Source organism: Dermacentor variabilis, chromosome 3 (assembly GCF_050947875.1).
Source record: "Dermacentor variabilis isolate Ectoservices chromosome 3, ASM5094787v1, whole genome shotgun sequence".
Taxonomy (NCBI): Eukaryota; Metazoa; Arthropoda; class Arachnida; order Ixodida; family Ixodidae; genus Dermacentor; species Dermacentor variabilis.
This window is the reverse complement of record NC_134570.1, coordinates 222733493-222756277: the sequence shown is the minus strand read 5'-3', so window position 1 is coordinate 222756277 and position 22785 is coordinate 222733493. Positions and strand designations below refer to the sequence as shown.

Here is a 22785-nt window from a genome sequence, read left to right as displayed (position 1 = left end):
ATTGAAAACCTCGTTTTAATGAAGCTAAAATTTCCTTGCAATGGGTATAATGAATCTTTTTTTTTTTCCTTTCACAACGACCACTTACTGACCATTTTGGTACCCATTAGGTCAATGTCTTATAGCGCGCGATATGCGCGTCTCCCGGCCTCCCCTTTCCCGTGGAACTGGTGGACTCGCCCGCTCTTCCACTAGGCACATGGGGCAGTGTTGACGGCGGCTTTGTTGTTGCATGTAGTTGCTTGTCGTTGCCTGCATGCGCATCAAGGATATCTGTGTTTCTATCGGTTCGTTTGTGCGAGTTCCCGCTGCCAGAAAGGAGATGGACGATGGCAATAGCAAACGGAAGCACAAAATAATATCAATTGAGCAGAAGGCGGCTATGCTGAAAGCCGTCGAGTCCGGCGTGAAGAAGAAAAAGTGGCTGAAGATTTTGGGATAGTGTTGAGCACGCTGTCAACAATTTTGAGCAGCAAAGAAGCTGTCACCGGTGCTGTCACCGGTGCTGTCACCGGTGCTGCCGCACATGGCGTAAAAGGCAGGAGAAAGAAGCTGCGAGCCTCCACTTTCGAAGCTGCAGAGAAGATGGTCTTCAAGTGGTTTTTGGATGCAAGAGCAAGCGACACTCCTCTGAGTGGTACACTGTTACAGCACAAAGCGAGGGACTCCGCGTGCATCATGGGGCACGACAACTTTGTGGCGAGTGCCGGCTGGCTGCGGTGTTTCAAGGAGCCAGACGACATCGTCGGCAGGGCTGTCAGTGGGAATCAGTGGGAGTCAGTGTCAGCGCAGTCTGTCAACCGCGAAGCTGCAGCGGCGTGGGTGGAGACAAACGTTGGACAGCTGCTAGAAAAATACAGTGCCAAGGTGAATGAGACCCCCCTCTTTTACCAGATGCTGCCGTAAAAAACTCTGGCCCTCAAGGTGAACGTTGCCAGGGCGGTAAGCAGAGCAAGGTACACATCAACGTGTTGCTTTGTGCCAACATGGATGGGTCGGAAAAGGTGCCGGCCCTCGTGGTCGGCAAAAGTGCGTCACCATGTTGCTGTAAAGGCAAACGAAAGCTCCAAGTGAGTTATGTGTCCAGCAGTAAGGTTTGGATGACGAGAAATTTTCGCACAATGGCTGCAGGAGTGGGACGAGCAGCTGGGTAAGCTGAACGGGAAGATATGCCTCATACTGGGCAACTGCGTGGTCCACCACAGTGCCATTGTGCTCAAAAACATTGCGCTACGTTTCTTGCCACCAAACTGCACTGCAGTTGTGCAACCCCTTGACCAAGGAGTTATCATGAATTTTAAGTTTGGCTACCACAAGCGTGTGAACGACCGGATCCTGCTCAATATGAGCATGAAGCGCCAGTCCACGATCGACTTGTACATGGCGATCGAGATGCTACAGGCTGCTTGGATGGCTGCACTGGTAAGCACGATCACCAATTGCTTCCGGCATGCCTCGTTTGGCATCAGCAGCAGCGGTTACAGAGCAGATATCGGTGCTGCCGCCAATGAGGGTACTGCGGGCAACCAAGTTGTAGCGTCATGGGACGCATTCCTTGACGCTGGCGTTGTGCCTAACTGCGACACCTTCTGTACGTACGTCAGTGCCGATGTTAACGCGGTGATGATGGAAGAGCTGACGGAGACAGAAATTGTGCACGCAGTGACGGGGGTGCCTAGTGACGACAGTGACGAATGTGTTGACTACAGCCTGGAGCCTAATATTGGCAAACCCGGCGTACCGACGTCCGCACAAGCGCTGGATGTGGCAGACCTGCTTGCGCCGCTTCTTTGGCACTCACGATCACGACAAGGAATGACTCGAAATAGCAGCTGCAGCTGAAAAAGCCATCATTCACCTGAAGAAGATGTGGCAAAAATATATCAAGGCCTTTTTTTCTGCGAAGTGAGCCGCCAGCTGGTGTGCTGTTGATCGATCAGTGAGCCGTTTGGCATGAATAAAGTAGCAATTCATTTATGTCTTTTTTTCGCTTGTTTCTTTCCGTGCGACAGCCGTTTTCTTTTCGCATGGCGGGCTCTTGTGAGAGTTGATGGTGAATACATTATCTCTTGCTTGCTAATTATGAATAGAAATGGATAGTGGCTATAATGAATTAACGGTTATAACAAAGCATAGAGCTTCTAAACAAATATCCTAGAGGGAAATGTGGCGCTAGTGTCTACGGGGCCTCCTCTGAGCATTGCCTCAACCTAAATGGGAATGATGGGAAGCGCAGGCTTCAGATTGACTTCAATCTTTAGACTATTGGCGTTAGCTTGCGGCACTGTAAATGAAGCTATACTAAGATATTATTGCGTAAAATCTAATTTTATTTCTGCAGCATCCTATTTAATGCACAACACATTACATAAACTTTGTATGACTTTGTGATTGAAGCACGGTTTACCACTGTGACAAGCATGTGACGCCCCCTCGGGCATAATCTTCGTTGGGCAAATGAGGGTACGCATTCTTCTGAAATTCTGTTCTCGATTTAGCGCCAGAGAATAACTATTTATTAATTTTTAGAACAGCAATAAGAACCGTGCATGTATTTATATAAAAATACAGTCGACGACTGATTTTTCGGACATGCTTGATTTTTCAAACTTTTTCCCGGCCCCAGGACATACCTCATAAAGTCAATGTATTATGTAAATGGCTCAAAATTTCGAACACCCTAGGGAGGGCTGTTCGATTTTTTGGACTTTCCAAGCGTCAGCCGGGCCAACTGCCACGCATTTTGAGCTGTGTCACTGCCATCTTGTTTGTTTACATTTTCCTCCTGTAGCCTCGAAACTGGTGCCGGTCTTGTATGGTGGTTCCTCAGCTACTTGGATGCTGGATTGAGGCTTATATGCTAGCAGCTTCTGCTTCCACAACAGTGTCACTGCTGTAACGCAATGCTTTTTTTTCCCCTTTCTTCCTTCGACTGCTTGTTTATGTTTGCCATGCATTGACGAGCTTAGCGAGTAGCCCTAGTCGTGGTCGTGCTGCGGAGATGCGAAAACCACGTTCTGTCGCTACCATGGCTCACATTTGATTGAATCAGCTTCAGTGCTTCAAGCGACTGTTTCCGGAACTTTTATTTTTGTGTGTAACATGGCAGCGGGGAGGCACTCAATGAAGTTGGTGTGACAACTTCCCGACGACTGCGCTGCGTGTGCTGTTTAGCCTAGCATGTCAATTTACAAAGGAGAAGAAATATATGTTGTCGTTGGCCTCGAGAGTTCCGATGAACCGAGGCAAGTACGCCACAATGTCGATGGCAAAGAAAGTGGCAATCATCAAGCTCGCCGAAGGTGGCCGATCACCGGCAGATGTCGCTAAAGAGTTTAAAATTTCCAAACAGACTCTTTGAGACTATATGAAAAACAAGCAAAAGATTTTAGAGGCGGCGGAAAAGTCTACTGGGTGTCGTCAGAAAAATGTAAGCCAAGGCACCTATCCAAAGCTCAAGGAGGCCCTCCTTGTATAGCTGAAGTCAACAGTGGCCAGCAAGGTTCCTGTCTCCGGTGCCCTCCTCAAACAGAAAGTTGAGACGATGGCGCTTCAGATGAACATTGATTGATTTAAGGTCAGTGACGGCTGGCTAAGAAATTTAAAAAAGCGTGCTGATAGCAGTTTTAAAAAACTGTGCGGCGAAAGTGCAGCCGTTGAACTGAGCGTTGTTGCGGACTACCACTGTGAAAAGCTGCAGTCGCTCTTACAGGAGTACTCGCCGAATGATATTTTCAATTGCGACGAGACTGGACTTTCTTTTAAGCTTATGCCAGAGAAGATTCTTGCCTTTGCTGGTGACCCTTGCCATGGTGGAAAACACAGTAAGGAACGAGTTACTGTTTTGGTCGACAGCAATATGTCGGGGACAGAAAAACTGCCAATGCTCGTCATCGGCAAGCTGAAAGCTCCGAGGTGCTTTAAAGGCGTAAAGTCCCTGCCTGTCTTGTACGAGGCGAACAAGAAGGCAGGGATAACACAGCAGTTTTTTGAAAGCTATGTGAGAAAACTAGATCGTAAGTTTGATCTAGAAGGCCGCAAAGTTTTGTTGTTCATCGACAATTGTGCTGCACACGGGCACATAAACAACTTGAAGTCTGTGCAAGTAGATTTCTTGCCACCAAACACGACAAGTATCCTACAGCCGATGGACCAAGGCATGATACGCAACCTGAATGTGGACTATCGGTCACGCTTGCTTTCGCCTGTGGTGTTATGCCTCGACAGTGGAAAAGCCTACTCTATCGATTTGCTTGGAGCACTTAGCATGCTCGCTGATGCGTGGAAGTCGGTGGCACCCACAACGCTGCGCAACTGCTTCCGCCACGCAGGATTTGTGTTGAATGGCGACTCGGCTGTCTTGGACGAGGATAATGTCGTCGAGCAGCTGTCTGGCAATGAGAACCTCATCGACGACCTTCGCACTGCAGGCGTCAAAATTCCCTCGACCGTCTCGTTTTCGGAGTTCACGGACGTGGACAGCAAGTTGGAACTGTGCGCCATGCTCACGGATCAAGAAGTCATTTGCCAGGTGCTTGCAGAGTCCGAGAGCGACGACAGCGACAACTCGCCTGCAGCAGCGCAGCTGACGCAAGCTGAGCTGATGCAAGCGGTCGCAACTCTTTCGTCGGCTTACGGCGACACAACGACTCTCACCGAAATTCAGGCGGACCTGCTTGCACACAAGCGAAGCACGGTTCAGAAGACCATCCCTTTTCCAGCCTCTAACTCAATAGTAAGCTATAAAATGAGTTTTCGGGGGGCACATTTGTTTTTTCGGACTGCCTGATTTTCTGAGATTTTCGCGGTCCCTTGAAAGTCCGAAAAATCGGTCATCGACTGTACTCATCAAGTATTCATGGAAATAAAAATTTTATAGTGGGAGAAGGTATTGCGCCTTTGAGAGGAATGCTACAAGTGTCGTCTGCTACGACGCCTGCTCGCGGCAAATGCGAGATTTTACACGCAGACGACAGGCACTTGCGAACTCTCTCGCTCTTTCAAAAGGCTGCATCAGCTGTCACAATTGCTGAACATCTTCAAGTACTTTTAAGCACATCTGCTGCAATGCTGCTAGGATGCTTGTGACCTCCTGCGAGCATGCTTCCCTATATTTTATATTCTGAAACGTGTGCAGCAGCTGTTATGACGTGGCTTTGCGCTTGCTCATTTTGCGACAGCAGACTAGAGTCAGGAAGTAGCAACCAGTAAGTTTGTGTTCTCAAATGTCCTAAAACACACATTTCAATGAGCACATAAACGAGCAATGCGCAATGAAGTCCTCAATCAAATTTGATTGTCAAGCCACTAGACATAAAACTGTGCATGTCTTGTATCAGTTCTTTTGCTTTTGTGAAGTTTTATAAAGCACGCAACGCTACAGTGCCAACCTAACACATTTAACAAACCAAGATCAAAACAATCAAAACACATCCTTTCAATGTTTACGATGTGGTCGCTTTCTCATCAGGGATTCGACATCACACCGCGACACATATTCCCAGCCGCTGGCACAGCACGCTATCGCCATTTCGAGCAACAGAACAAAGGCAGAGCTTTGCGTTGCACTGTCCCACTGCAGGTTGCAGCAATTGCGCTTGGAGCGAAACAAAACTGCCCAAAAATACCTGTAGACTAGTTCGCCAGTCAACAGCATACCAATCCAAAATCTGTACTTCCTATCATTTCCATGATGGTTGAGCGATTGCAGCGACAGATTTTTCACTAGTTATAGTAATATGAAACTTATGTAACGAAGTAATTACGACCCTCCCCCCCTTCAAGTTTGTTATAACGAGGTTTTCATGTACAACAATCATGGCCGGGTCTTACGCAGAGTATTAGAACAAAACTAAGTGTAGATATTCTATTTACAAATCAAATTATTCCAACGTTCACAATTCTATTTGTACATCAGAGTAGGTGCACATCCCTATTCATAGGCTGTGCCTGCTGCTGTGTGCATCCCTGATTATGTGCACACCCTGCACTGAGACTATCCATACTTTGTACATAGCTATGCTAGCGCAGTGCATTTCCATCGCCTCACACTGCCTGAAACATATCTGGTTGCTACTGAATGTGACATTCCATTCGTGTTTCCACAAAAAGCCAAATATCTTTTTTTACTGCACAACTTGAAGTGCAGCGAGACACCCAAGCCTGCATCTGAGGACAGCTTCACCTTTGTGCAGCACATTTTGGGAGAAGCAGACTCTAGCTGCTCTAGCACAGTAATTTACACACCAGCAGCAAATAGCAAACAAAGCTACCAAAAAGGCTTCCCCAAGTTGCTGTACACTGCAACAAGCGCAGCTGCTTTTGAAAGCAAAATCATGTTTCTTTAGTTTTTTACTTCTAGAAGTATGCGCTGCAACCAAGAAATTTGACCCGAACTTGAAAAAAAAAAAATGTGCAAACCTTACGCAATAATATATACACTACCTTTCACAGAATGTCTAATATGCCCGAAATCTAAACCTTATATAGCAGATTTTAAATGCGTGACTTACTGTCAGTGGTACAACTGAAAAAGAGAGGAACAGACCTTGAATAGGGTAAACAAAACTATGCACCAAGAGAAATAAGAATAACTGAATAGATCAAAATATGATATAAACACTCTACCGTCGTTTTTGTGTTAAAGGCTAACTGCAACAAAACTTCCACTTTTGCTAAATTGATTATAACAGAGTAGTATATGCAATTAAGGCACCTTGGCAATGATGCAGGGCTGGTAGTTGTCTAATTTTCTTATAAACAGCCTTTAACGCTTTCCTGTCCATGCCTATTCCCAAATGAAGATAGCTATCAATAGTTGCAAATTCGTATTTTACCACTTTCGAAGCGCTTCCAGACAGCTAGTGCCATTTATTGGGCAATTTAGGAACTATCTATAGTCAGTTTCGGTTCTCAGTTTTCATTTTCGCCGTGTGTGGATTTTTAAAGCGCCTCTGGATATGGTGGGGTGTGGTCAACGCGATGAGTGCTCATAGTTTGTAGGAGGCTGATGTGCGTCGCTCATGCAAGGAAACTTTGTATTTCTGCCTATTCTAATGCATCTGTGCACGTTTTTGGACTTTGGAAGCAGCAGTGACACGAAAGACAGCTTCGGTTCGTCTAATTTTCAAACGGAGTTTCCCTTTGCCAAACCACTTCAAAGCTGCTGCACACTGAATATAAAGATATTCCACAGGTTCTAAAGGTCACAGTTCTTATCTGCAGGGTGTTAAGAATCTCCGCTGGCAGCCGCACCGTGAGTCAGCATGCGTGTAAAGACCGCTGGGTTTGTCCTCGGCATTGCACTATAGCTAGTCACTAAGGATAACATTTTCTTTCATATCTCAAGAAATATTTTACATAGAAACATATTAGTTGGAATATTGGACAAGTACATTGCGTTAAAAATTTATATTCTGAAAATCTTTAAAGGCTTTTCTGTGTGAAGAAACAATTACGTCTTTAAATCACTCTCTCTTCTACAAAATTTTTGTTTATTTTTTTACCTCCTTTTTAATAAGCATGTTGTTTAAAAATAGTACCGTTGGAAAGAAAACTTCATTTCTTACAATTAGATATGATACACTTAAGTATCAAGCATGCTCTGTGGCTCTATGATAGGGCTTTCAGCGTGCCTAAGGTGCCGCCTAATCTCAGAGGTCATGCCAAGGTGTCTTGTGAGTTCTCAACATTCCAGGTTTGGTACTATTTCCAGTGAATGATAACAGTGGTGTTTGCAGTTTTACTTTCGAAAAGCTCTATTCTTGCTAACTTTTTGTGATGAATCCACTAGAATTTTAGAAGTGAAGTTTTGCACAGAGGCTGCCTTATATATCTGTAGTACGTGAAACTAGCATTTTTATGCAGTACGCAATGTTGCGGCAGTTGGCATTTGAGCAAAACACAAGGCCTCCTTTCACTTTTGGGTGAAACTGAACAGAAGCATGGCAAAAATTCGTCAACCTGCACAGAGGAGAAAAGATAAAATGCACAAGGCAGTGCTTTTGGGTGTCTCACCTTAGGCGTCTGAAGAATGACACCAAATGCTGAAAAGGTGTCGTACAGCAGCTTCTCATCCACCTCTGGGTCCAGGTTGCCAATGAAAATGTTTGCGCCCACATCCAGGTTTTTTTGGTGCGCTGACGCCTGGAAGCAATCATAGCACAGGACATGAGCATTGGAGGTCTGCATTCACCTGTCACTAAGCGAGTGTTCCTTGCTTCATTCACGCAGCACATTAGTGATGCACAGTTGAACATAGTTATAGTGAACGCAGACATACTATTATTGTTTATATTGTCTGTTCTGAAGCTTCACTGAGAATGTCATCATCATCAGCCTATGTATGTCTGCTGCAGGACAAAAGCCTCTCCCAGCGATCTGCAATTACGCCTGTCTTATGCTAGCTGATTCAAAGTTATGCAAGAAAATTGCTTAATTTCATTACACCAGCTAATTCTCTGTTGTCCTCAACTGCACTTCCCTTCCCTTGGTACCCATTATCTATCTTTCTTTTTTATTCACTTGGGTTGTGACGCGCATAACTTCAGTATGAAATTAAACATAAGCACGCAGGCCCATTTTGTGCAGATACTGCAACAGTGACTTACATAATGTGTTGCCCATATCAAATCGTTCATAATCTTCAGGTTGGTCACTGTTCAATTTTCAATTTCAATGTCTATGTACACTTTTGTGGACCGCTTTTGTCCCTAGGCATGTCTCAAGTAGATGGTTGTTATCAACCTTATGCATTACGTCCTGCTTGACCCTATTTTTCCTCTCAATGTCAACTAGAATAATGGCTACCTGCACACACTCTTACCTAAGCACAGTTCAGAGATTGGTAAAGAAGATTGAGCATTACTGCTGTGGTTTGTCATTTGCTTTGCTTCTGTCACTGTACCAAGCATTTTTAGAATGTTCACTGTACTTTAAAAAATTCCCTGCAGTAGATAGCACAAATGAACTTCCTCAGCTTAATCTCTCAACAAGGCAGACATTGCAGGTGAAATTAAATACATGCTTTATGAACACCCCAATTTAGTAAATTTCATAACTTTTAGAGCTAATTACTTTGGGACACATGTTGCAAAGTACTACCTGGACAAATGTAAGTTTGGGCTTGTTGGTATTCCATTTTATTTTTTAGTGCACAAAAGACAGGGATAGTTTAGACAGACGTAGATGAAGAACTCCATCCAACAATAGTTTATTTTCACAAGCATCACACATATATAGGGTATCTAATGTAACTTGAGAAAAGGATATTAAAAAAAAGTGGTTAACCGCAGCTGAATGAAACTAACAACATATGATTTGCCGTCATGTGGCTCTCTTTAGAGTATTTTTTATATTCCGCTTAATTAGTTAACTACGATCAATTATGCAAAATTTTTAATATTCACTTTAGGGCCAATTGAATTTCACTGCATTGTAGAGGGGGTTCAGAAATGACCGATCCGATCTTTAGTGGCAACGTACATGCTGCAGGGTGATTTTTTTTTTCAGAGTTTAAAGAAAGCTCATGAAATATGAAATAAAACCACATGACTACGCTCATGCACCATCGTATTGCAGCACTCTCAACCATGCGTCGAACCTATGGCTTACCAGGGATGAAGGGCGCTTCCATTCCGTGTGCCACCGCCAAAGATGCTGATGCACTGTGAAGCCGATGCCTAAAGCGGCGGCCGCTCACTTCGCCACAAACCGTGTGCACTATTCTTTCGCACGAAGTGTGGTTAAGAGCGCTGCAATACGATAGCACATGAACGCAGTCATGTGGTTTTATTTCATATGTAGCGGGCTTTCTTTAAACACCAAAAAAATCACCAAGCAGCATATACGTTGCCACAATAAATTGGATCGGTCATTTCTGAATTCCCTCAACGAAATGCACTTGGCCCTAAAGTGAATATTAAAAATGTTGCATAATTCACCTTTGCTAATTAACTAATTAGGTGATATAAAAAATACTTAAGGACCACCACATGATGGCAAACTATATGCCATTCGTTTCATTGAGCTGCAGCTAACTACTTCTTTAAATCCTTGGTTCAAGTTACGTGAAACACCCTGTATACAGACCAACAACAGCTTGCAAAAGCGCTTTTTGTACAATTTCATAAATCATGACATGAAGCATGAGTACATGAAAGCCACAAATGATGATAAAACCAAGAGGACTTGGTCCATGTCTGTCTGAACTGTCCCTGTGTCTCTTGTGTGCTAAATGCTAAAATACTATCTGGAGCCAGTGATTTATTGGACCCCATCCACTTGAAATGAATTTTGAAACTAGTACCAGTTTTGAGATAAGCATATTGATACTTGCGGAAAAATTCACTGTTGTTCCACCTTCTTCTTAAACAAAAAGCAGCGCAAGGCAAACTCAACCAAAGCACCGAAGCATATAGACTATTTTTTCATGGGTGCCACCATGGATGGATGGATGTTATGAGCGTCCCCTTTGGAACGGGGCAGTGGGTTGTGCCACCAAGCTCTTGCTATTATACTGCCTAATGTCCTATCTAGGTTAAAAAAGAAAAAAAGGAACACAAGAACACTGCGAACTCCCACAACCAAATTTTCTGACCCCCTATTACAAACTTTGATTTTGTACATCTCTGTTTTTTTGTCGTTTACCTACTTTCTTCCACCAATCTTCCAATCGCCTCTTACTAATCTCTATTGCGGACATGTTTACTTTTCCCTTACTCTCGCTGAACCCAAGGGCTTCAAGGAGGCCCGTGGTGCCTAAATCGACCGCTGGGCAGATGTCTTCACATTCTAATAAAACATGCTCCATCGTTTCCCTAGCTTTACCGCAGCAACCACATGCTTCTTCTTCCTTCTTATATCTCGCTTTATAGGTGCGTGTTTTAAGGCATCCTGATCTCGCTTCGAAAAGTAATGAGCTGCCCTTTGAGTTCTCATAAATTGTTTATTTCCCAATGTTTTTTACCATATTGCTATGCAGTGGAGTCATCATGGGCAGTCGGCATGCTGGCTTGGGCGAGCACTCCGTCTTGCATAGCAGACGAAGTGCTGGTGTTTGTTTTCGTGCTTGTGCAGTCTATTTAGTATGACGTGTCTCTTGTATGGATCAAAGTGTTCTGCGAGACGTACCAAAGTGATTTAAGCCAGTATGGCCGGAGTTTCTGCTGGTGTTGAGGCGGACGGAGCATGCAGCGCGATGTGTGCATGCATATTTCAGCCTACAATCAGCCTCGGAGATCAACTGTATATTTCTGTATGTTCCAATCACTAGAGCGACCTTATTGCAGTATTATCCTCTAGTTCTAAGCTGCGGTTTAGGAGCAATGAAACATACGCAACGATCGTAACAGCGTGGGTACCGTTCTGTTACGATAGGAGCCGTGCTGTTATACTTTGACAAGCGTTCAAACTGTTAGCTGCAGATTACATTGCGTGACTACTTGGTTCGGCGGATGAGGCTTCCAGTCATAAATAAGATAGTCCTGATTAGTAATAACAGCATATCTTACAGTGTGAATTAAGCTTGTCCAGCAAAGCAACCATTTACAAACTGCGCGAGCGTCCTAAGCAGTGGTAGGTGCTGGATTACAGACATCTTATATATCTTCTACAGATATCTTCTATATAGTGCATGGTCCAAGCATATGGCATCAATGTTTATAGATCTATAAACATTGTGCGGCACGACTATGGGAGGTCATACGGCGGCGTTAGCCCGTTTTCTCCTTCTTCAAGAAAGAGGATGATAACTGACTTTTATTTTTCCAGTTTTGTTTGTTCCGTTCTCTACGATGCACTTCCACGTATTACGAAAATTTTGCCCTAAAAAATAGCCATCACATTCTTTTTGTGCAATCCCTCTCATATATTATGGCTTCACAGGGTAAAAAGGCAATGCCGAAGCACATAGCTTATACAGGTTGTCCCACGTAACTTGAGCCAAAGTTTTAAATATGAAAGGCACTCTGGACGTGAGTTGAATCGAATGCGCAATGTTGGCACTGGCCTAGAGTTACTCAGGCTATATTTTATTTTCCCCTTAACCAGCGGATTAGTTATGTTTAATTAATCAACTTTGCAAGTATTGGCTGCAGACCCCAAGTGAGATATGCAATGTTGCAGAGCACCCTGAGAAACCTTTCAATAAATTGTTTTCAACACGATATATCTCATGTGGTCCTTTTTTCCGCATTCCAAAGAAAGCCCACGAAATATGAAAAAATACCACGTGATGAAGTGCTTGCATGCACACTGTTATGCTATGGATGAACAAGCATGCGATGGATGAACAAGGGTGGCTGCAGCGAGAATGGCCTGTGACAGTGCGTTATGCCTGGTGTAGGTATCTCGGAATGTGGCTCTTACCACAAGATGGTGCAAATGCATGCTGCTGGCTGAGCGTTGTCGAAGCGATAAAGCATCTAAGGCCATGAAAAAGAAAAGACGAAAGCAGCATTCTGATTTTGCTTGAAAGAAATAAAGGGCGAAGCGCATGGGAACGACGGAAGGCGATAACAGCTGCTACAATTTTTGCCTTTGTAAACAAATGACCTTGTAGTTGTTTTCGAATTGAACGATGATGCTACAACTTTAGACATTAGGGCTCGAATAACAGCAGATGAATCATACGGGGACAAAACTAACTAATGGTAAAAAAAAAACTTGGCTATATTCAAGGAAGATTACGCATGTCTTCTTCAGACGATGACTCTTTTTGCACTGGCCCCGTCTGCTCTCTGGTAGAATGTCTGGTAGACTTACTGTCTACCAGACATTCTTTTTTGATCTCGCACCCCGCATGTGCACATCGCTTCGTGGTCGCAGTATCGGGTGGCCGCGTCTGGCTTCATACTTGTGCACCGTGATCGGTGCGTCAATGCCTGAGAAAGTGCACTCGAAGGCTGTTCCAGTTTACCAGATGTAGATCATACCTTATGTACCTCGTTTGAACCAATCCCAGCAAACTGCAATACAGTGCAGTCCACTTATAACAATACCACATATAACGATATATCGGATATAACGATGGGTCGACATGAGAGTGTCATTTTATGCATTAGGTCTATGGCGAAAAAAAAAAAACATTTATAACGATAGGTTATTCAGCGCATATCGGATATAACGATCAAAATTTTGCAGTCTGGACGGCATTTTCCGTGCCAAATTATCGTAACATTTGCGTTGCTTAGTTCCCTGAAATGAACGATGTCAAGACGAGGCGATGTTTACCTCCATAAGTTTGCATCTGCCACCATTACCGCGCAGCGCGCCACAAGATGGTGCTAGCTGCTTCATGCGCATCGGTACAACCACAATCATCGCAGCCCCAGCCAGAACTGATGACCTACGCCGCCATCGCCCACCGTCAAGGTCCCCCTCCACGACTGCGCCAGGGCCCTGTAACGCCGCAATTCCATCGACCACCGCCACCGCTGCTAGCACGCCCACGCCCAGCGCAGCTACTCGAGGAAGACGGACGTTTGGCGCGCTCCTGACCACCGCCCACTCTGCTACCACTGTGGCGAAGCCGGCCATGTGTACCGCCGATGCCCATACCACGACCTGGGATTGCAAGGGTTCGCCATGAACGCACTGCACCCTCGGGAAGGTGAACGCCCTCGTGACATCGCCGACTACCTCGCCGCTACTCAGTGGAACCCTCGACGGCTGTCCCAGTCGCTGTCACCAGGCCGCTACCTGACGTCGCAGCGCCGTCCATATACTGGTCCAGCACGGGGCCGCTCTGCGAGCCCATATCCAGAAAACTAAAAGCAGCAACCGATGAAGGTGCAGTTGCTGTTCGTCGAACTGACGAAGATGCTCCGCCGCTGCCGAAGACAAAGAGAGCATCTCGATGACATAATAACGACACGCCGCCGTCCCGACGAAGTCACGAAGCCAAGACTACATTGACGAAAGACGACATGACAGCGCGATGTTCTAACTTCAGTTCAACACGACGCAGCCGTGATTCGACGCCAAGACCTAACTGCAACGCCAGGCAAAGAACCACCGACCTCGACGTGCTTTTCGACGGCCATGCAGTTACCGCCTCAGTGGACACAGGGGCTAATTACTCCGTAATAAGTCCGTAATGAGTAGACACATCGCCGTCCAGTTGAAGGAAGTTAAGACCGCATGGGAAGGCCCTCACCTCATCACGACGACTGGAATCTGCACGGCAAGAATAACCATTCATGAACGGACTTACCCTGCCACCTTTGTTATCCTCCAACAGTGTTCATGAGCCGTCATTCTCGGTATGGACTTCCTGAACCAACACGGCGCAATCATTGACCTGAAGTCGAAGTCAATAAAGCTGCCAGAAGATAAAGCAATACTGCTGGAGAGCCCTCATAGTCATCACGCCTTGAGTGTGCTCGCAGATCAAGTGAGCATCACGCTTTGCTCCAGCGTTGTTATTTCAGTCGGCACCGAAACACCCGCTGACGTAGAAGGCGTCATCAATGGCAACCAACGTCTACTGCTAGACCATGAAATTTGCGTCGCAAGAGGGATCGCTCAACTGCAAGGAGGGAAAACTGAAGTGTTGCTGACAAACTTCAGCCAGGAGTTCAAGCACATCAACAAGGGCGCGACGATCGCGTACATCTAGGAAATTCTGGAAACCAGTAATGCGTTTGTCCTCTCGGATTCCGCCGCATCTACCCCGACGACCATGGTTCCCGAGCCAGACTACGACATTAATCCAAGTTTCCCCGTGATTAAGCAACAGCAGCTCAGAAGTCTGCTCCGACGATACAAAGGCTGCTTTTCGACGTCACCGAGGATTCGACAAACACCAGTCGCCAAGCATCGCATAATCACCGAGGAGTGCGCTCGACCACTCCGCCAGAGCCCTTACTGAGTGTTGCAGCGAGAACGTGAAGCTATAAGAGATCAAGTCGACGAAATGCTGCGCGACAAAATCATCCAGCCGTCCAAAAGCCCGTGGGCATCCCCTGTTGTCATGGTGAAGAAAAAGGACGGAACCCCATGTTTCTGCATCGCTTATTGTCGTCTGAACAAGATCACGAAGAACGACGTATACCCCCTCCCACGGATAGACGACGCATCGGCTCTGCAACGCTAAATACTTCTCGTCTATGGACCTCAAGTCTGGCTATTGGCAAATAGAAGTCGACGAAACAGATCGCGAAAAGACCGCCTTCATCACCCCAGACGGCCTCTACGAGTTCAAGGTTATGCCATTTGGACTGTGCTCGGCGCCTGCAATGTTCCAGCGCGTGATGGACACGGTTTTAGCAGGACTGAAGTGGCAGACCTGTCTCGTTTACTTGGATTACCTAGGCATGTGTCAATATGAATTTTTGTAGCGCGCTTATTTTTCTATTGTTTCTGCAAATGATGCGCAATGAATTTCATTTACCTTCAGAACTAGATGGCCCATTGGAAAAAAGAATTACATATTTGAAATCACAGAAATCTTGATAAGACTGGAATGTTTCATTATTATTAATGAAAAAATGATGAACATTATTTTAATAGCAGTGTCCCCCCCTAAGTTAATGAAATACTTTCTCACAAACCGCCAGCAATATGTTAGCATAAATAACAGCGCATCGGCTTATACAACTACAACCAGAGGAGTACCGCAGGGGTTAATACTTGGCCTTCTGCTGTTTACAATACCGTATTTACTCGCATAATGATCGCACCTCTGAATTTTGTCGTAAAAATTCAATTTTTTTAAATCCCCGTGAAATGATCGCACCCCGACCTTGCCGCAGCGATATGTTGTATGCCAAGTCTAGCTAATATTGATCGCGCTTGCCATCTGTAGAATGCTACGCGAACGACTCTTTAAGAGAAACCAAGCGGTCTGCACACACCAAAGATTCTTTAAGTAGATGCCTCATTTCATTACTTTCACCACTTTCCGCACTTCCATGACTAAAGAAAAGCTGCAACCAAACTTGCCTTTATTATGTGTAGGCTTTATAATGGTTGTAGTCAACAACAACAAAACAGGCGCCTTTCGATTCTTCTCATCTGCACTCGTGGGCACGCAACAAATCGCGAGCGGCAACGGTAGTAGCCACGTTTACACTGGTACGTTAAAAGTGTACCCTATTCATACGCCGATGCTTCTAACACAGCTATGATATTCACCCACCCTTAGCAGAAACGTGCCATATTAGGATAGTAGTGAAGACAAATGCCGCAGTTTCTGCAGTATGCCGGCCATGTGTTTCTATGTCACTGGCAGCTAAGCGCGCCCATCTGTTTCTGTCCCCTCAAAGTGGACATGGCTATGTTATTGCCGCAAACTTGCCAATATTAACAACATTATTCATATTGATATGGAAGAAACTGTTTCAATGCACGTAATGTACTCACGAGAAGAAAAAAAATTGCGTTTGGCTTGCTCCACCGGCCGCCATTCTTGTTTTGGTGTCCCGCAGCAAATGCAGGACGAAAAAAATTTTTTTTCTTTTCGCGGGAAATTTAACTCGCGTAATGATCGCACCCCTGATTTTGCGTCAATTTTTCTGACAAAAAAGTGTGATCATTATGCGAGTAAATACGGTATTATAAACCATCTCAGAGACATTCAGTGTTCTCCCAAGCAAATAATGTATGCAGATGACACTAATATCTTTTTCAGCGGTACATCCATTCAAGAACTTGAGCAACAAGTGAATAATTACTTGAATAACCTGGCAGGCTGGCTTAGTTCAAATAAATTGCAATTAAACGTTAAACAACAGAACTTAGTAGAATTGTTGGATGCTTGCACAAACTCAGCCCAGTCTTACCAAAACGGTTACAGAATTTATTATATTATGCTCTGCTCCATTCTAGAGTAAGATGCTGTATTTTGGTATGGGGGTACAACTACACAAACTATTTATCAAAAGCTAATAATTCTGCAGAAGAGAGTTGTTGAGCATTTGAACAATATCATGACCTTATCAGGGACTTGAAAACTAAACCCCTTCTTTAAAATATTCAATGCTAAAAGTAACATAACTATACTAGTTCAAGCTTTTACAATGGGTAATGCAAAAAGAGCCTGGATGTTTTCAGAGTGCATCAGTGGGTACAATGTACAACATACATCAGCAACGAAAAAAAAAACACCAACACTGAGGACAAACTATGATAACAACATACAGAATACCAAGTACCACCATTGCTTAATTGCTTACACGGTCTCATGGATTCTGATCACATACATTCTAGTACCATGGTCAAGTCTATTCTAACACATAATGATATTGAGTTTGCTTGAACAATGAAATGTCTTGGTCTTGTCATACTTTGTCATTTCACATTGTGATACAATGTTTTTTTTTTCTTCACCTGATGTACACGTCTCTGTTAACTTAGTTGTGTTAATGTTGACAATGTACAAAACTTGAGCCATAGTTTTCTTTTTCTTTTCTTTTTCAATCTTATTCTGCTGTGAAAAATGTATTGGCTCGAAATAATTAGAGGTACAATATTTTGTCATGTACATCGGCCTGCGTGCCAAACTGTAAGAGGAGCAGAAGCTTTTTGTCAGGCTATGTAGCCTTCAGTCTCTGCTCCTGTAAGCAGGCCGGAAAAATGAACTTCCAACCAGTAGAGATAGTGCGCCATGGGAATGCTGTGTGCGTCAGGGCACCAACTGGGTCCATTCACATTAAGTTACTGATATTAGAAAAATAGAATATTTGAGTATTCGCACACCCCTACTATGTAGTAGTTACTTGATTCTAATGCACTCATTTTTTTTTCAAGACAATTGGGCTAAAAATTGGTTGTGCGGTGCAATTCGATGCGAAAACAAAATTGCCTACATGACATCTGCATGCTTTACTGCATAACATAGATGTACTGTGGCAAAGCTGACTAAGAAATCGTGTGGTAAAGTTGACTTTAAACTGGCTGCCATTGTGCAACACATGTTAGACCCTTGCCCATTTTGCTAGCTGAAAAACAGGGTTCGCATTTGATTTCTACTTTGTTTAGGAGCTTTAATGTCATTTCTATTTAAGTTTTGTACTTTGTACGCACGGAAAGTGGGTGCTGGTTTGGTTCAGGGGCATGTTGTGCATACTGCCAAATGAATCAGCGTTGTTTCTTGGTGTTTCTTCTTTATCTTGTTTAATTCAACCCGCAGGATAATTCCATCAGTTTTATTGCGATGGACACTCCAGGCGCCTTTCTGCCACCGGTGTAGATGTGAGGTTCCGTATAAAGTCCAGGGGCAATAAAATCGTCGCCTCAAGCTGTATGCTGTTTCTGTTAGTGAAAGCGCGCGAGGGTGAGCGGACGAACGCGGCTCAATCTTGTGTACATGAACGACGAAGGTGGGCCGGAAGTTCACCCTTTCCTGTAGCGTGTGTAGGGTGAGGCGAGGGAGGGGAGGGGTTCTTCTCTGGCAGCTGCTGCTTACTAAACATCTGTGCAGGCTGGTGTATATTGCAAGTGATCCACCACGTGGCCATAGTGCGTGCTCACACGGGCATCATCTTCAAAGCGATCTGCGATGTTTGCAGAGTGCGCATAGTGCCAGTAGCTTCGTATGCGCTGTGCTTTCAACATTTCATTTGCGTTGAAGCGAGAGATGCACAAGGGTCAATTCGCTCGCTGCTGCTGCCATGATTCCTCACTCCAGCGTTTTGACAGTGAGTTTCCATGGACATTGAGCGAGATGCGTTTACCTGTGAGTGCATGACAACGTGCTTATTAATTTAGTTAGTAAGCAAATGATTACAAGCTTACATGGCCAATAAAACTACTATTCTTACTTCATATAGCTATCCACTAATTTGCTGTGGTAATCGATGCTTTGCCTTTCGGGCAAAACTGAAAATTTTTGTCGGTTCCATCAGAGTCAAATTAATGGAGTTCCGAGTGTACGTGACGGACTTGCAGCTCTGTTGCAAAGGAATCAATACCAGCATGTACAGCTACCACTCGGTCTTCCTTTGAACAATGCCACCATCTGTTGGGCAAGCGCTATGTGCAGATAAGTGCCCTTGTGATTAACCACAAAGGGTCCACTGCATCTGTGGTCTCACCACAAGTACTCAGAGAGGATCATGTAGTCGCATCACATGCTTGGGAAATGTGCATACCTTGTTGACACGGATGGGCTTTCCATACAGTTTGATCATGTTCATGATCTTGATGGCATAGTCGGCATCCTCCTCTCCCAGGAACTCCACGAAACCATAGCCCTGGTGGTGGCCAGTCACCCGGTCCTTGGGCATGTGCACATTCACTGCACACCAAAAGGCAAAAGGTTCGACAGATTAGCAAGTGAATGAGAGTTCATTATTACCAAGCCAACCTCTAGCCAGTGTGAATGAGTATTCACTTTCGCTAAACAGCATGATTAAGCCCATCAGGTCCGGCCATTGCCCCTTCTACTAGGGCTATCGAAGATTATAGTAAAGCACTAAGCTGGTCAAGAATAAGCAAGTGCTCACTAGATTGATAATTCAGGTTCATAACATTATCACAGATGCTGATGCGTGTGTAAGCCAGTCTTCTATCTTATTGTCACTGAAGGAAGTGGCTTTGTTGGATAAGATGATTTTCAGTTTTTTCCTTGCTATTTTTTACTTGTTTCTTTTGTATTTTGTGTGATAATAGTGATACTCTAGACACATATTCATGCACGTGACAATAAACCTTAGCCAAAAGTCCGCGTCTTGTCATGTCCTCCTTTTCCCGTCTGTGTATTTCTTTGCATTGTTTAACTGCAATGAATTCATACCGACTAGCTCAACTTTAACTGATTATACAGTTCCTTTCTAGTGAATGCTTACATGCGCAACAAGAGAACCACATGTAAAAACTAAGAATTTGCCTTTTTACTCGTGCCAGTGACGCCTTCAAAAATTAAAGTGCTTGTGATGGCTCTTATGAAAGTGCATTCGCTGTTCAAGGAAAAGGATTTTGTGTGCCACTGCCACCATTATCAGAGGCCGTTTCACTATTGACTAGAAGCAGTGGCATTAATTGTGTTGACGAGACATCTGCAAAGACTGATGAAATTGTCACAAAATGAAGGTGATGCACACAAGTGCTTGTAAGGAAGCCAACTGCTTACTTAGTCTTGAAGGAAAATGTCCCAGGCATAATACGACAGCAGCGCGGTGCTATTACAAGTCTGCTACATTCATATTGTCATGGGTATAAAACTATTTACAAGATATATTTACAAGGCGTATATAAACAGCAGCCGAGAATCCCGAGAGGCTGTTGCATACCTGCCAACCTGGCGACAGATAAAAAATCGAGAGACATTTTATTTGTGCCAAAGGGGGGGGGGGGGGCATTTACTGTTCCAACTTCCGGTGGAACCGGGGGGGTTTCGTTCACACTTTCAGGCAGTGTTTGGTGAATCCTTTTGCAGGGACCTTGCAGCAGCAGATTTTACTCACTTCAAAAATTTGTCGGAGTAGCTTTGCTCAAAACATGGTCCAGACTGACAGCCCTTCACTAGCAGCAGGTGCTGGAGGGTTGTGTTGCACATCGACGAGCGGAATTCAGTCCTAGTTTTTTGTCCCGTGCAAAAAATACTCTCACACACTGCGTAGCTATGCGGTATCACTATTTAGTCCAGCATCACCTTAGCAACTTGGTGAAACATGTTTTCCATCAGTGTTTTTCATTTTTCCAACCATAGACCACTGCACATCCCACCTTTCTTCATTCAGAATGTCCTCTGGAAGACTGTACGCCTGTAGAGTGACAAACTCAGTTTTGAGAGCATCTAAAGCGTCTTCAGGAAATTCATTGGAATCTTGGGGCAGTAGCTGAGGGAAACTCTGAATAAAGAAATGAAGACTCGAAAGCGATGCTTGTGAAATAAATTTCAAGCTGGCCACCTCCACATTCTTCAGAGTTGCGTCCACATCCACAACGCTTCGCCTCGTCGCATTTTGGAAACATTTTCCGTAGAAGAGGCCCAATGTGGTCGCTGACACTAAGGAGTAGGTTGCGTTCGGCGAGGAATCCCGTAAACAGGCACTCCACACATATGACACTGTCGTCGCAGTTGTTCTGGAGAAAGTTCACTATGTTGTCTTGCTGCTCAGTGGTGCTAACATAGTAGCTTTGATGCTTCACCGTAGAAGCGTGCAGTTTGAAGTCGCCTTTGCCACCGTGAGGCACGCTGACGTCGCATCCACTCGTTGTATAAAATGCAAACTGTTCTCCTTTTCTTGATGTCATAAAGCACGGAAATTCAGAAGTGTAAGATCGCAAAAACGTCTGCAAATACCTTTTCTTGGACTCTGATAGCACCATGGCATCAAGCACACAAGTTTTTTAACTTTACATGGTGCACCACCACACACGGCTAGCCAACACTAATCATACACACAAACAGCAGTAACAATGCACCATGGAGGAACGGATGCATGAAATGCAAGAGCCAGATTGGCTCTGGCTTTGGTCGGCTTACTAGGCACCGTAGTCGGCTGCTTAGTCGATGATACCGATGGCACTAGTGCAGCCGTTGGTGATGCTGACGATTACGATGTGGCTGCAAATTCCGTGGTGCCGGTTTCGCAAAAACCATTATTGCGCGAACAGAGACAACTTTTCGGGAGATATAAGACAGTGATCAAACAATCAGAAAGTTCAGTAAAAAATCGGGAGTCTCCCGGGCAAATCGGGAGGGTTGGCAGGTATGCTGTCGCTACTCCGTCGTCTTTACTATTGTTACGTAGGAAGACACCGACGAAAAGCTATTTACAAGTATATTTACAAGGCTACAAGGCAATACGCTGCGCTTGGCCAAGAGGCAACAGCCCGCGCTAGCTTCTAATCGTCGTCGTCGTCTTCACACTGCTCGCCTTTCGTGATCGCACATACTGTGCCGTAGCACTACCCCCGGCGGCAAAAGCGCCGTCCCGGAGCGACTAAAGATCGGACTCGGAAGCAGTGTAGTAGGCCTTGAGCCTACTGACGTGTACGACATCACTAGATGCCAGAGGAGTGGACGAGGTTGGACCCACAGGAGCAATTTCGTAAGTCACAGGCGTCACCTGGCGCAGCACGCGGTAGGGCCCTGTGTATCGCGAAAGGAGCTTCTCTGAAAGTCCGACGTGACGAGTGGGCGACCACAGGAGCACGAGCGCACCAGGCGAAAACTGTACGTCACGATGGCGGGCGTTGTACTGGCACTGCTGAGTGGTTTGTGAGGCCGTCAGTCGAGCACGGGCAAGCTGGCGTGCATGGTCGGCGAGGGCGATGGCGTCGCGTACATACTCGCTTGTTGAGACCGAAGCAGGAGGAAGTGCCGTGTCTAAAGGGCAAGGTAGGTTGGCGACCGTACAGTAGATAAAAGGGAGAAAATCCAGCGGTGTCGTGCCGGGAAGAATTGTACGCAAATGATACGTAAGGAAGGGCAATGTCCCAGTCATGGTGGTCCTTGGAAACGTACTTGGCCAGCATATCGGTAAGAGTACGGTTTAACCGCTCTGTTAGGCCATTGGTTTGAGGATGGTATGAGGTAGTCAGTTTGTGTTGAATGGAGCAGGAACGCACAATGTCAGCGATAACTTTCGAGAGAAAGTTTCGACCACGGTCAGTAAGGAGCTGTCGCGGGACGCCATGAAGCAAGATAATGTCACGCAAGAGAAAGTCCGCGACGTCAGTGGCGCAACTGGTAGGGAGAGCCCGAGTGATAGCGTATCGGGTGGCGCAATCAGTCGTGACGGCTACCCATTTGTTCCCAGAGGATGACGTGGGAAAGGGACCGAGGAGGTCTAATCCAACACGAAAGAACGGTTCCACGGGGATGGTGATCGGCTG

At 45.2% G+C, this 22785-nt stretch overlaps 1 protein-coding gene across 1 annotated transcript in view; it reads right to left on the bottom strand.

Annotated features, from left to right (window-relative positions):
* The window catches only part of Spx (Spliceosomal protein on the X), a 162163-nt gene that overhangs the window by 105083 nt on the left and 34295 nt on the right, over positions 1-22785 (bottom strand). The window contains exons 3-4 of the mRNA XM_075686880.1: positions 19092-19237; positions 8017-8145 (exon numbers count right to left, since the gene is read on the bottom strand). Coding sequence (XP_075542995.1) covers positions 8017-8145; positions 19092-19237 — 275 coding nt within the window. The remainder of the gene's footprint in view (positions 1-8016; positions 8146-19091; positions 19238-22785) is intronic.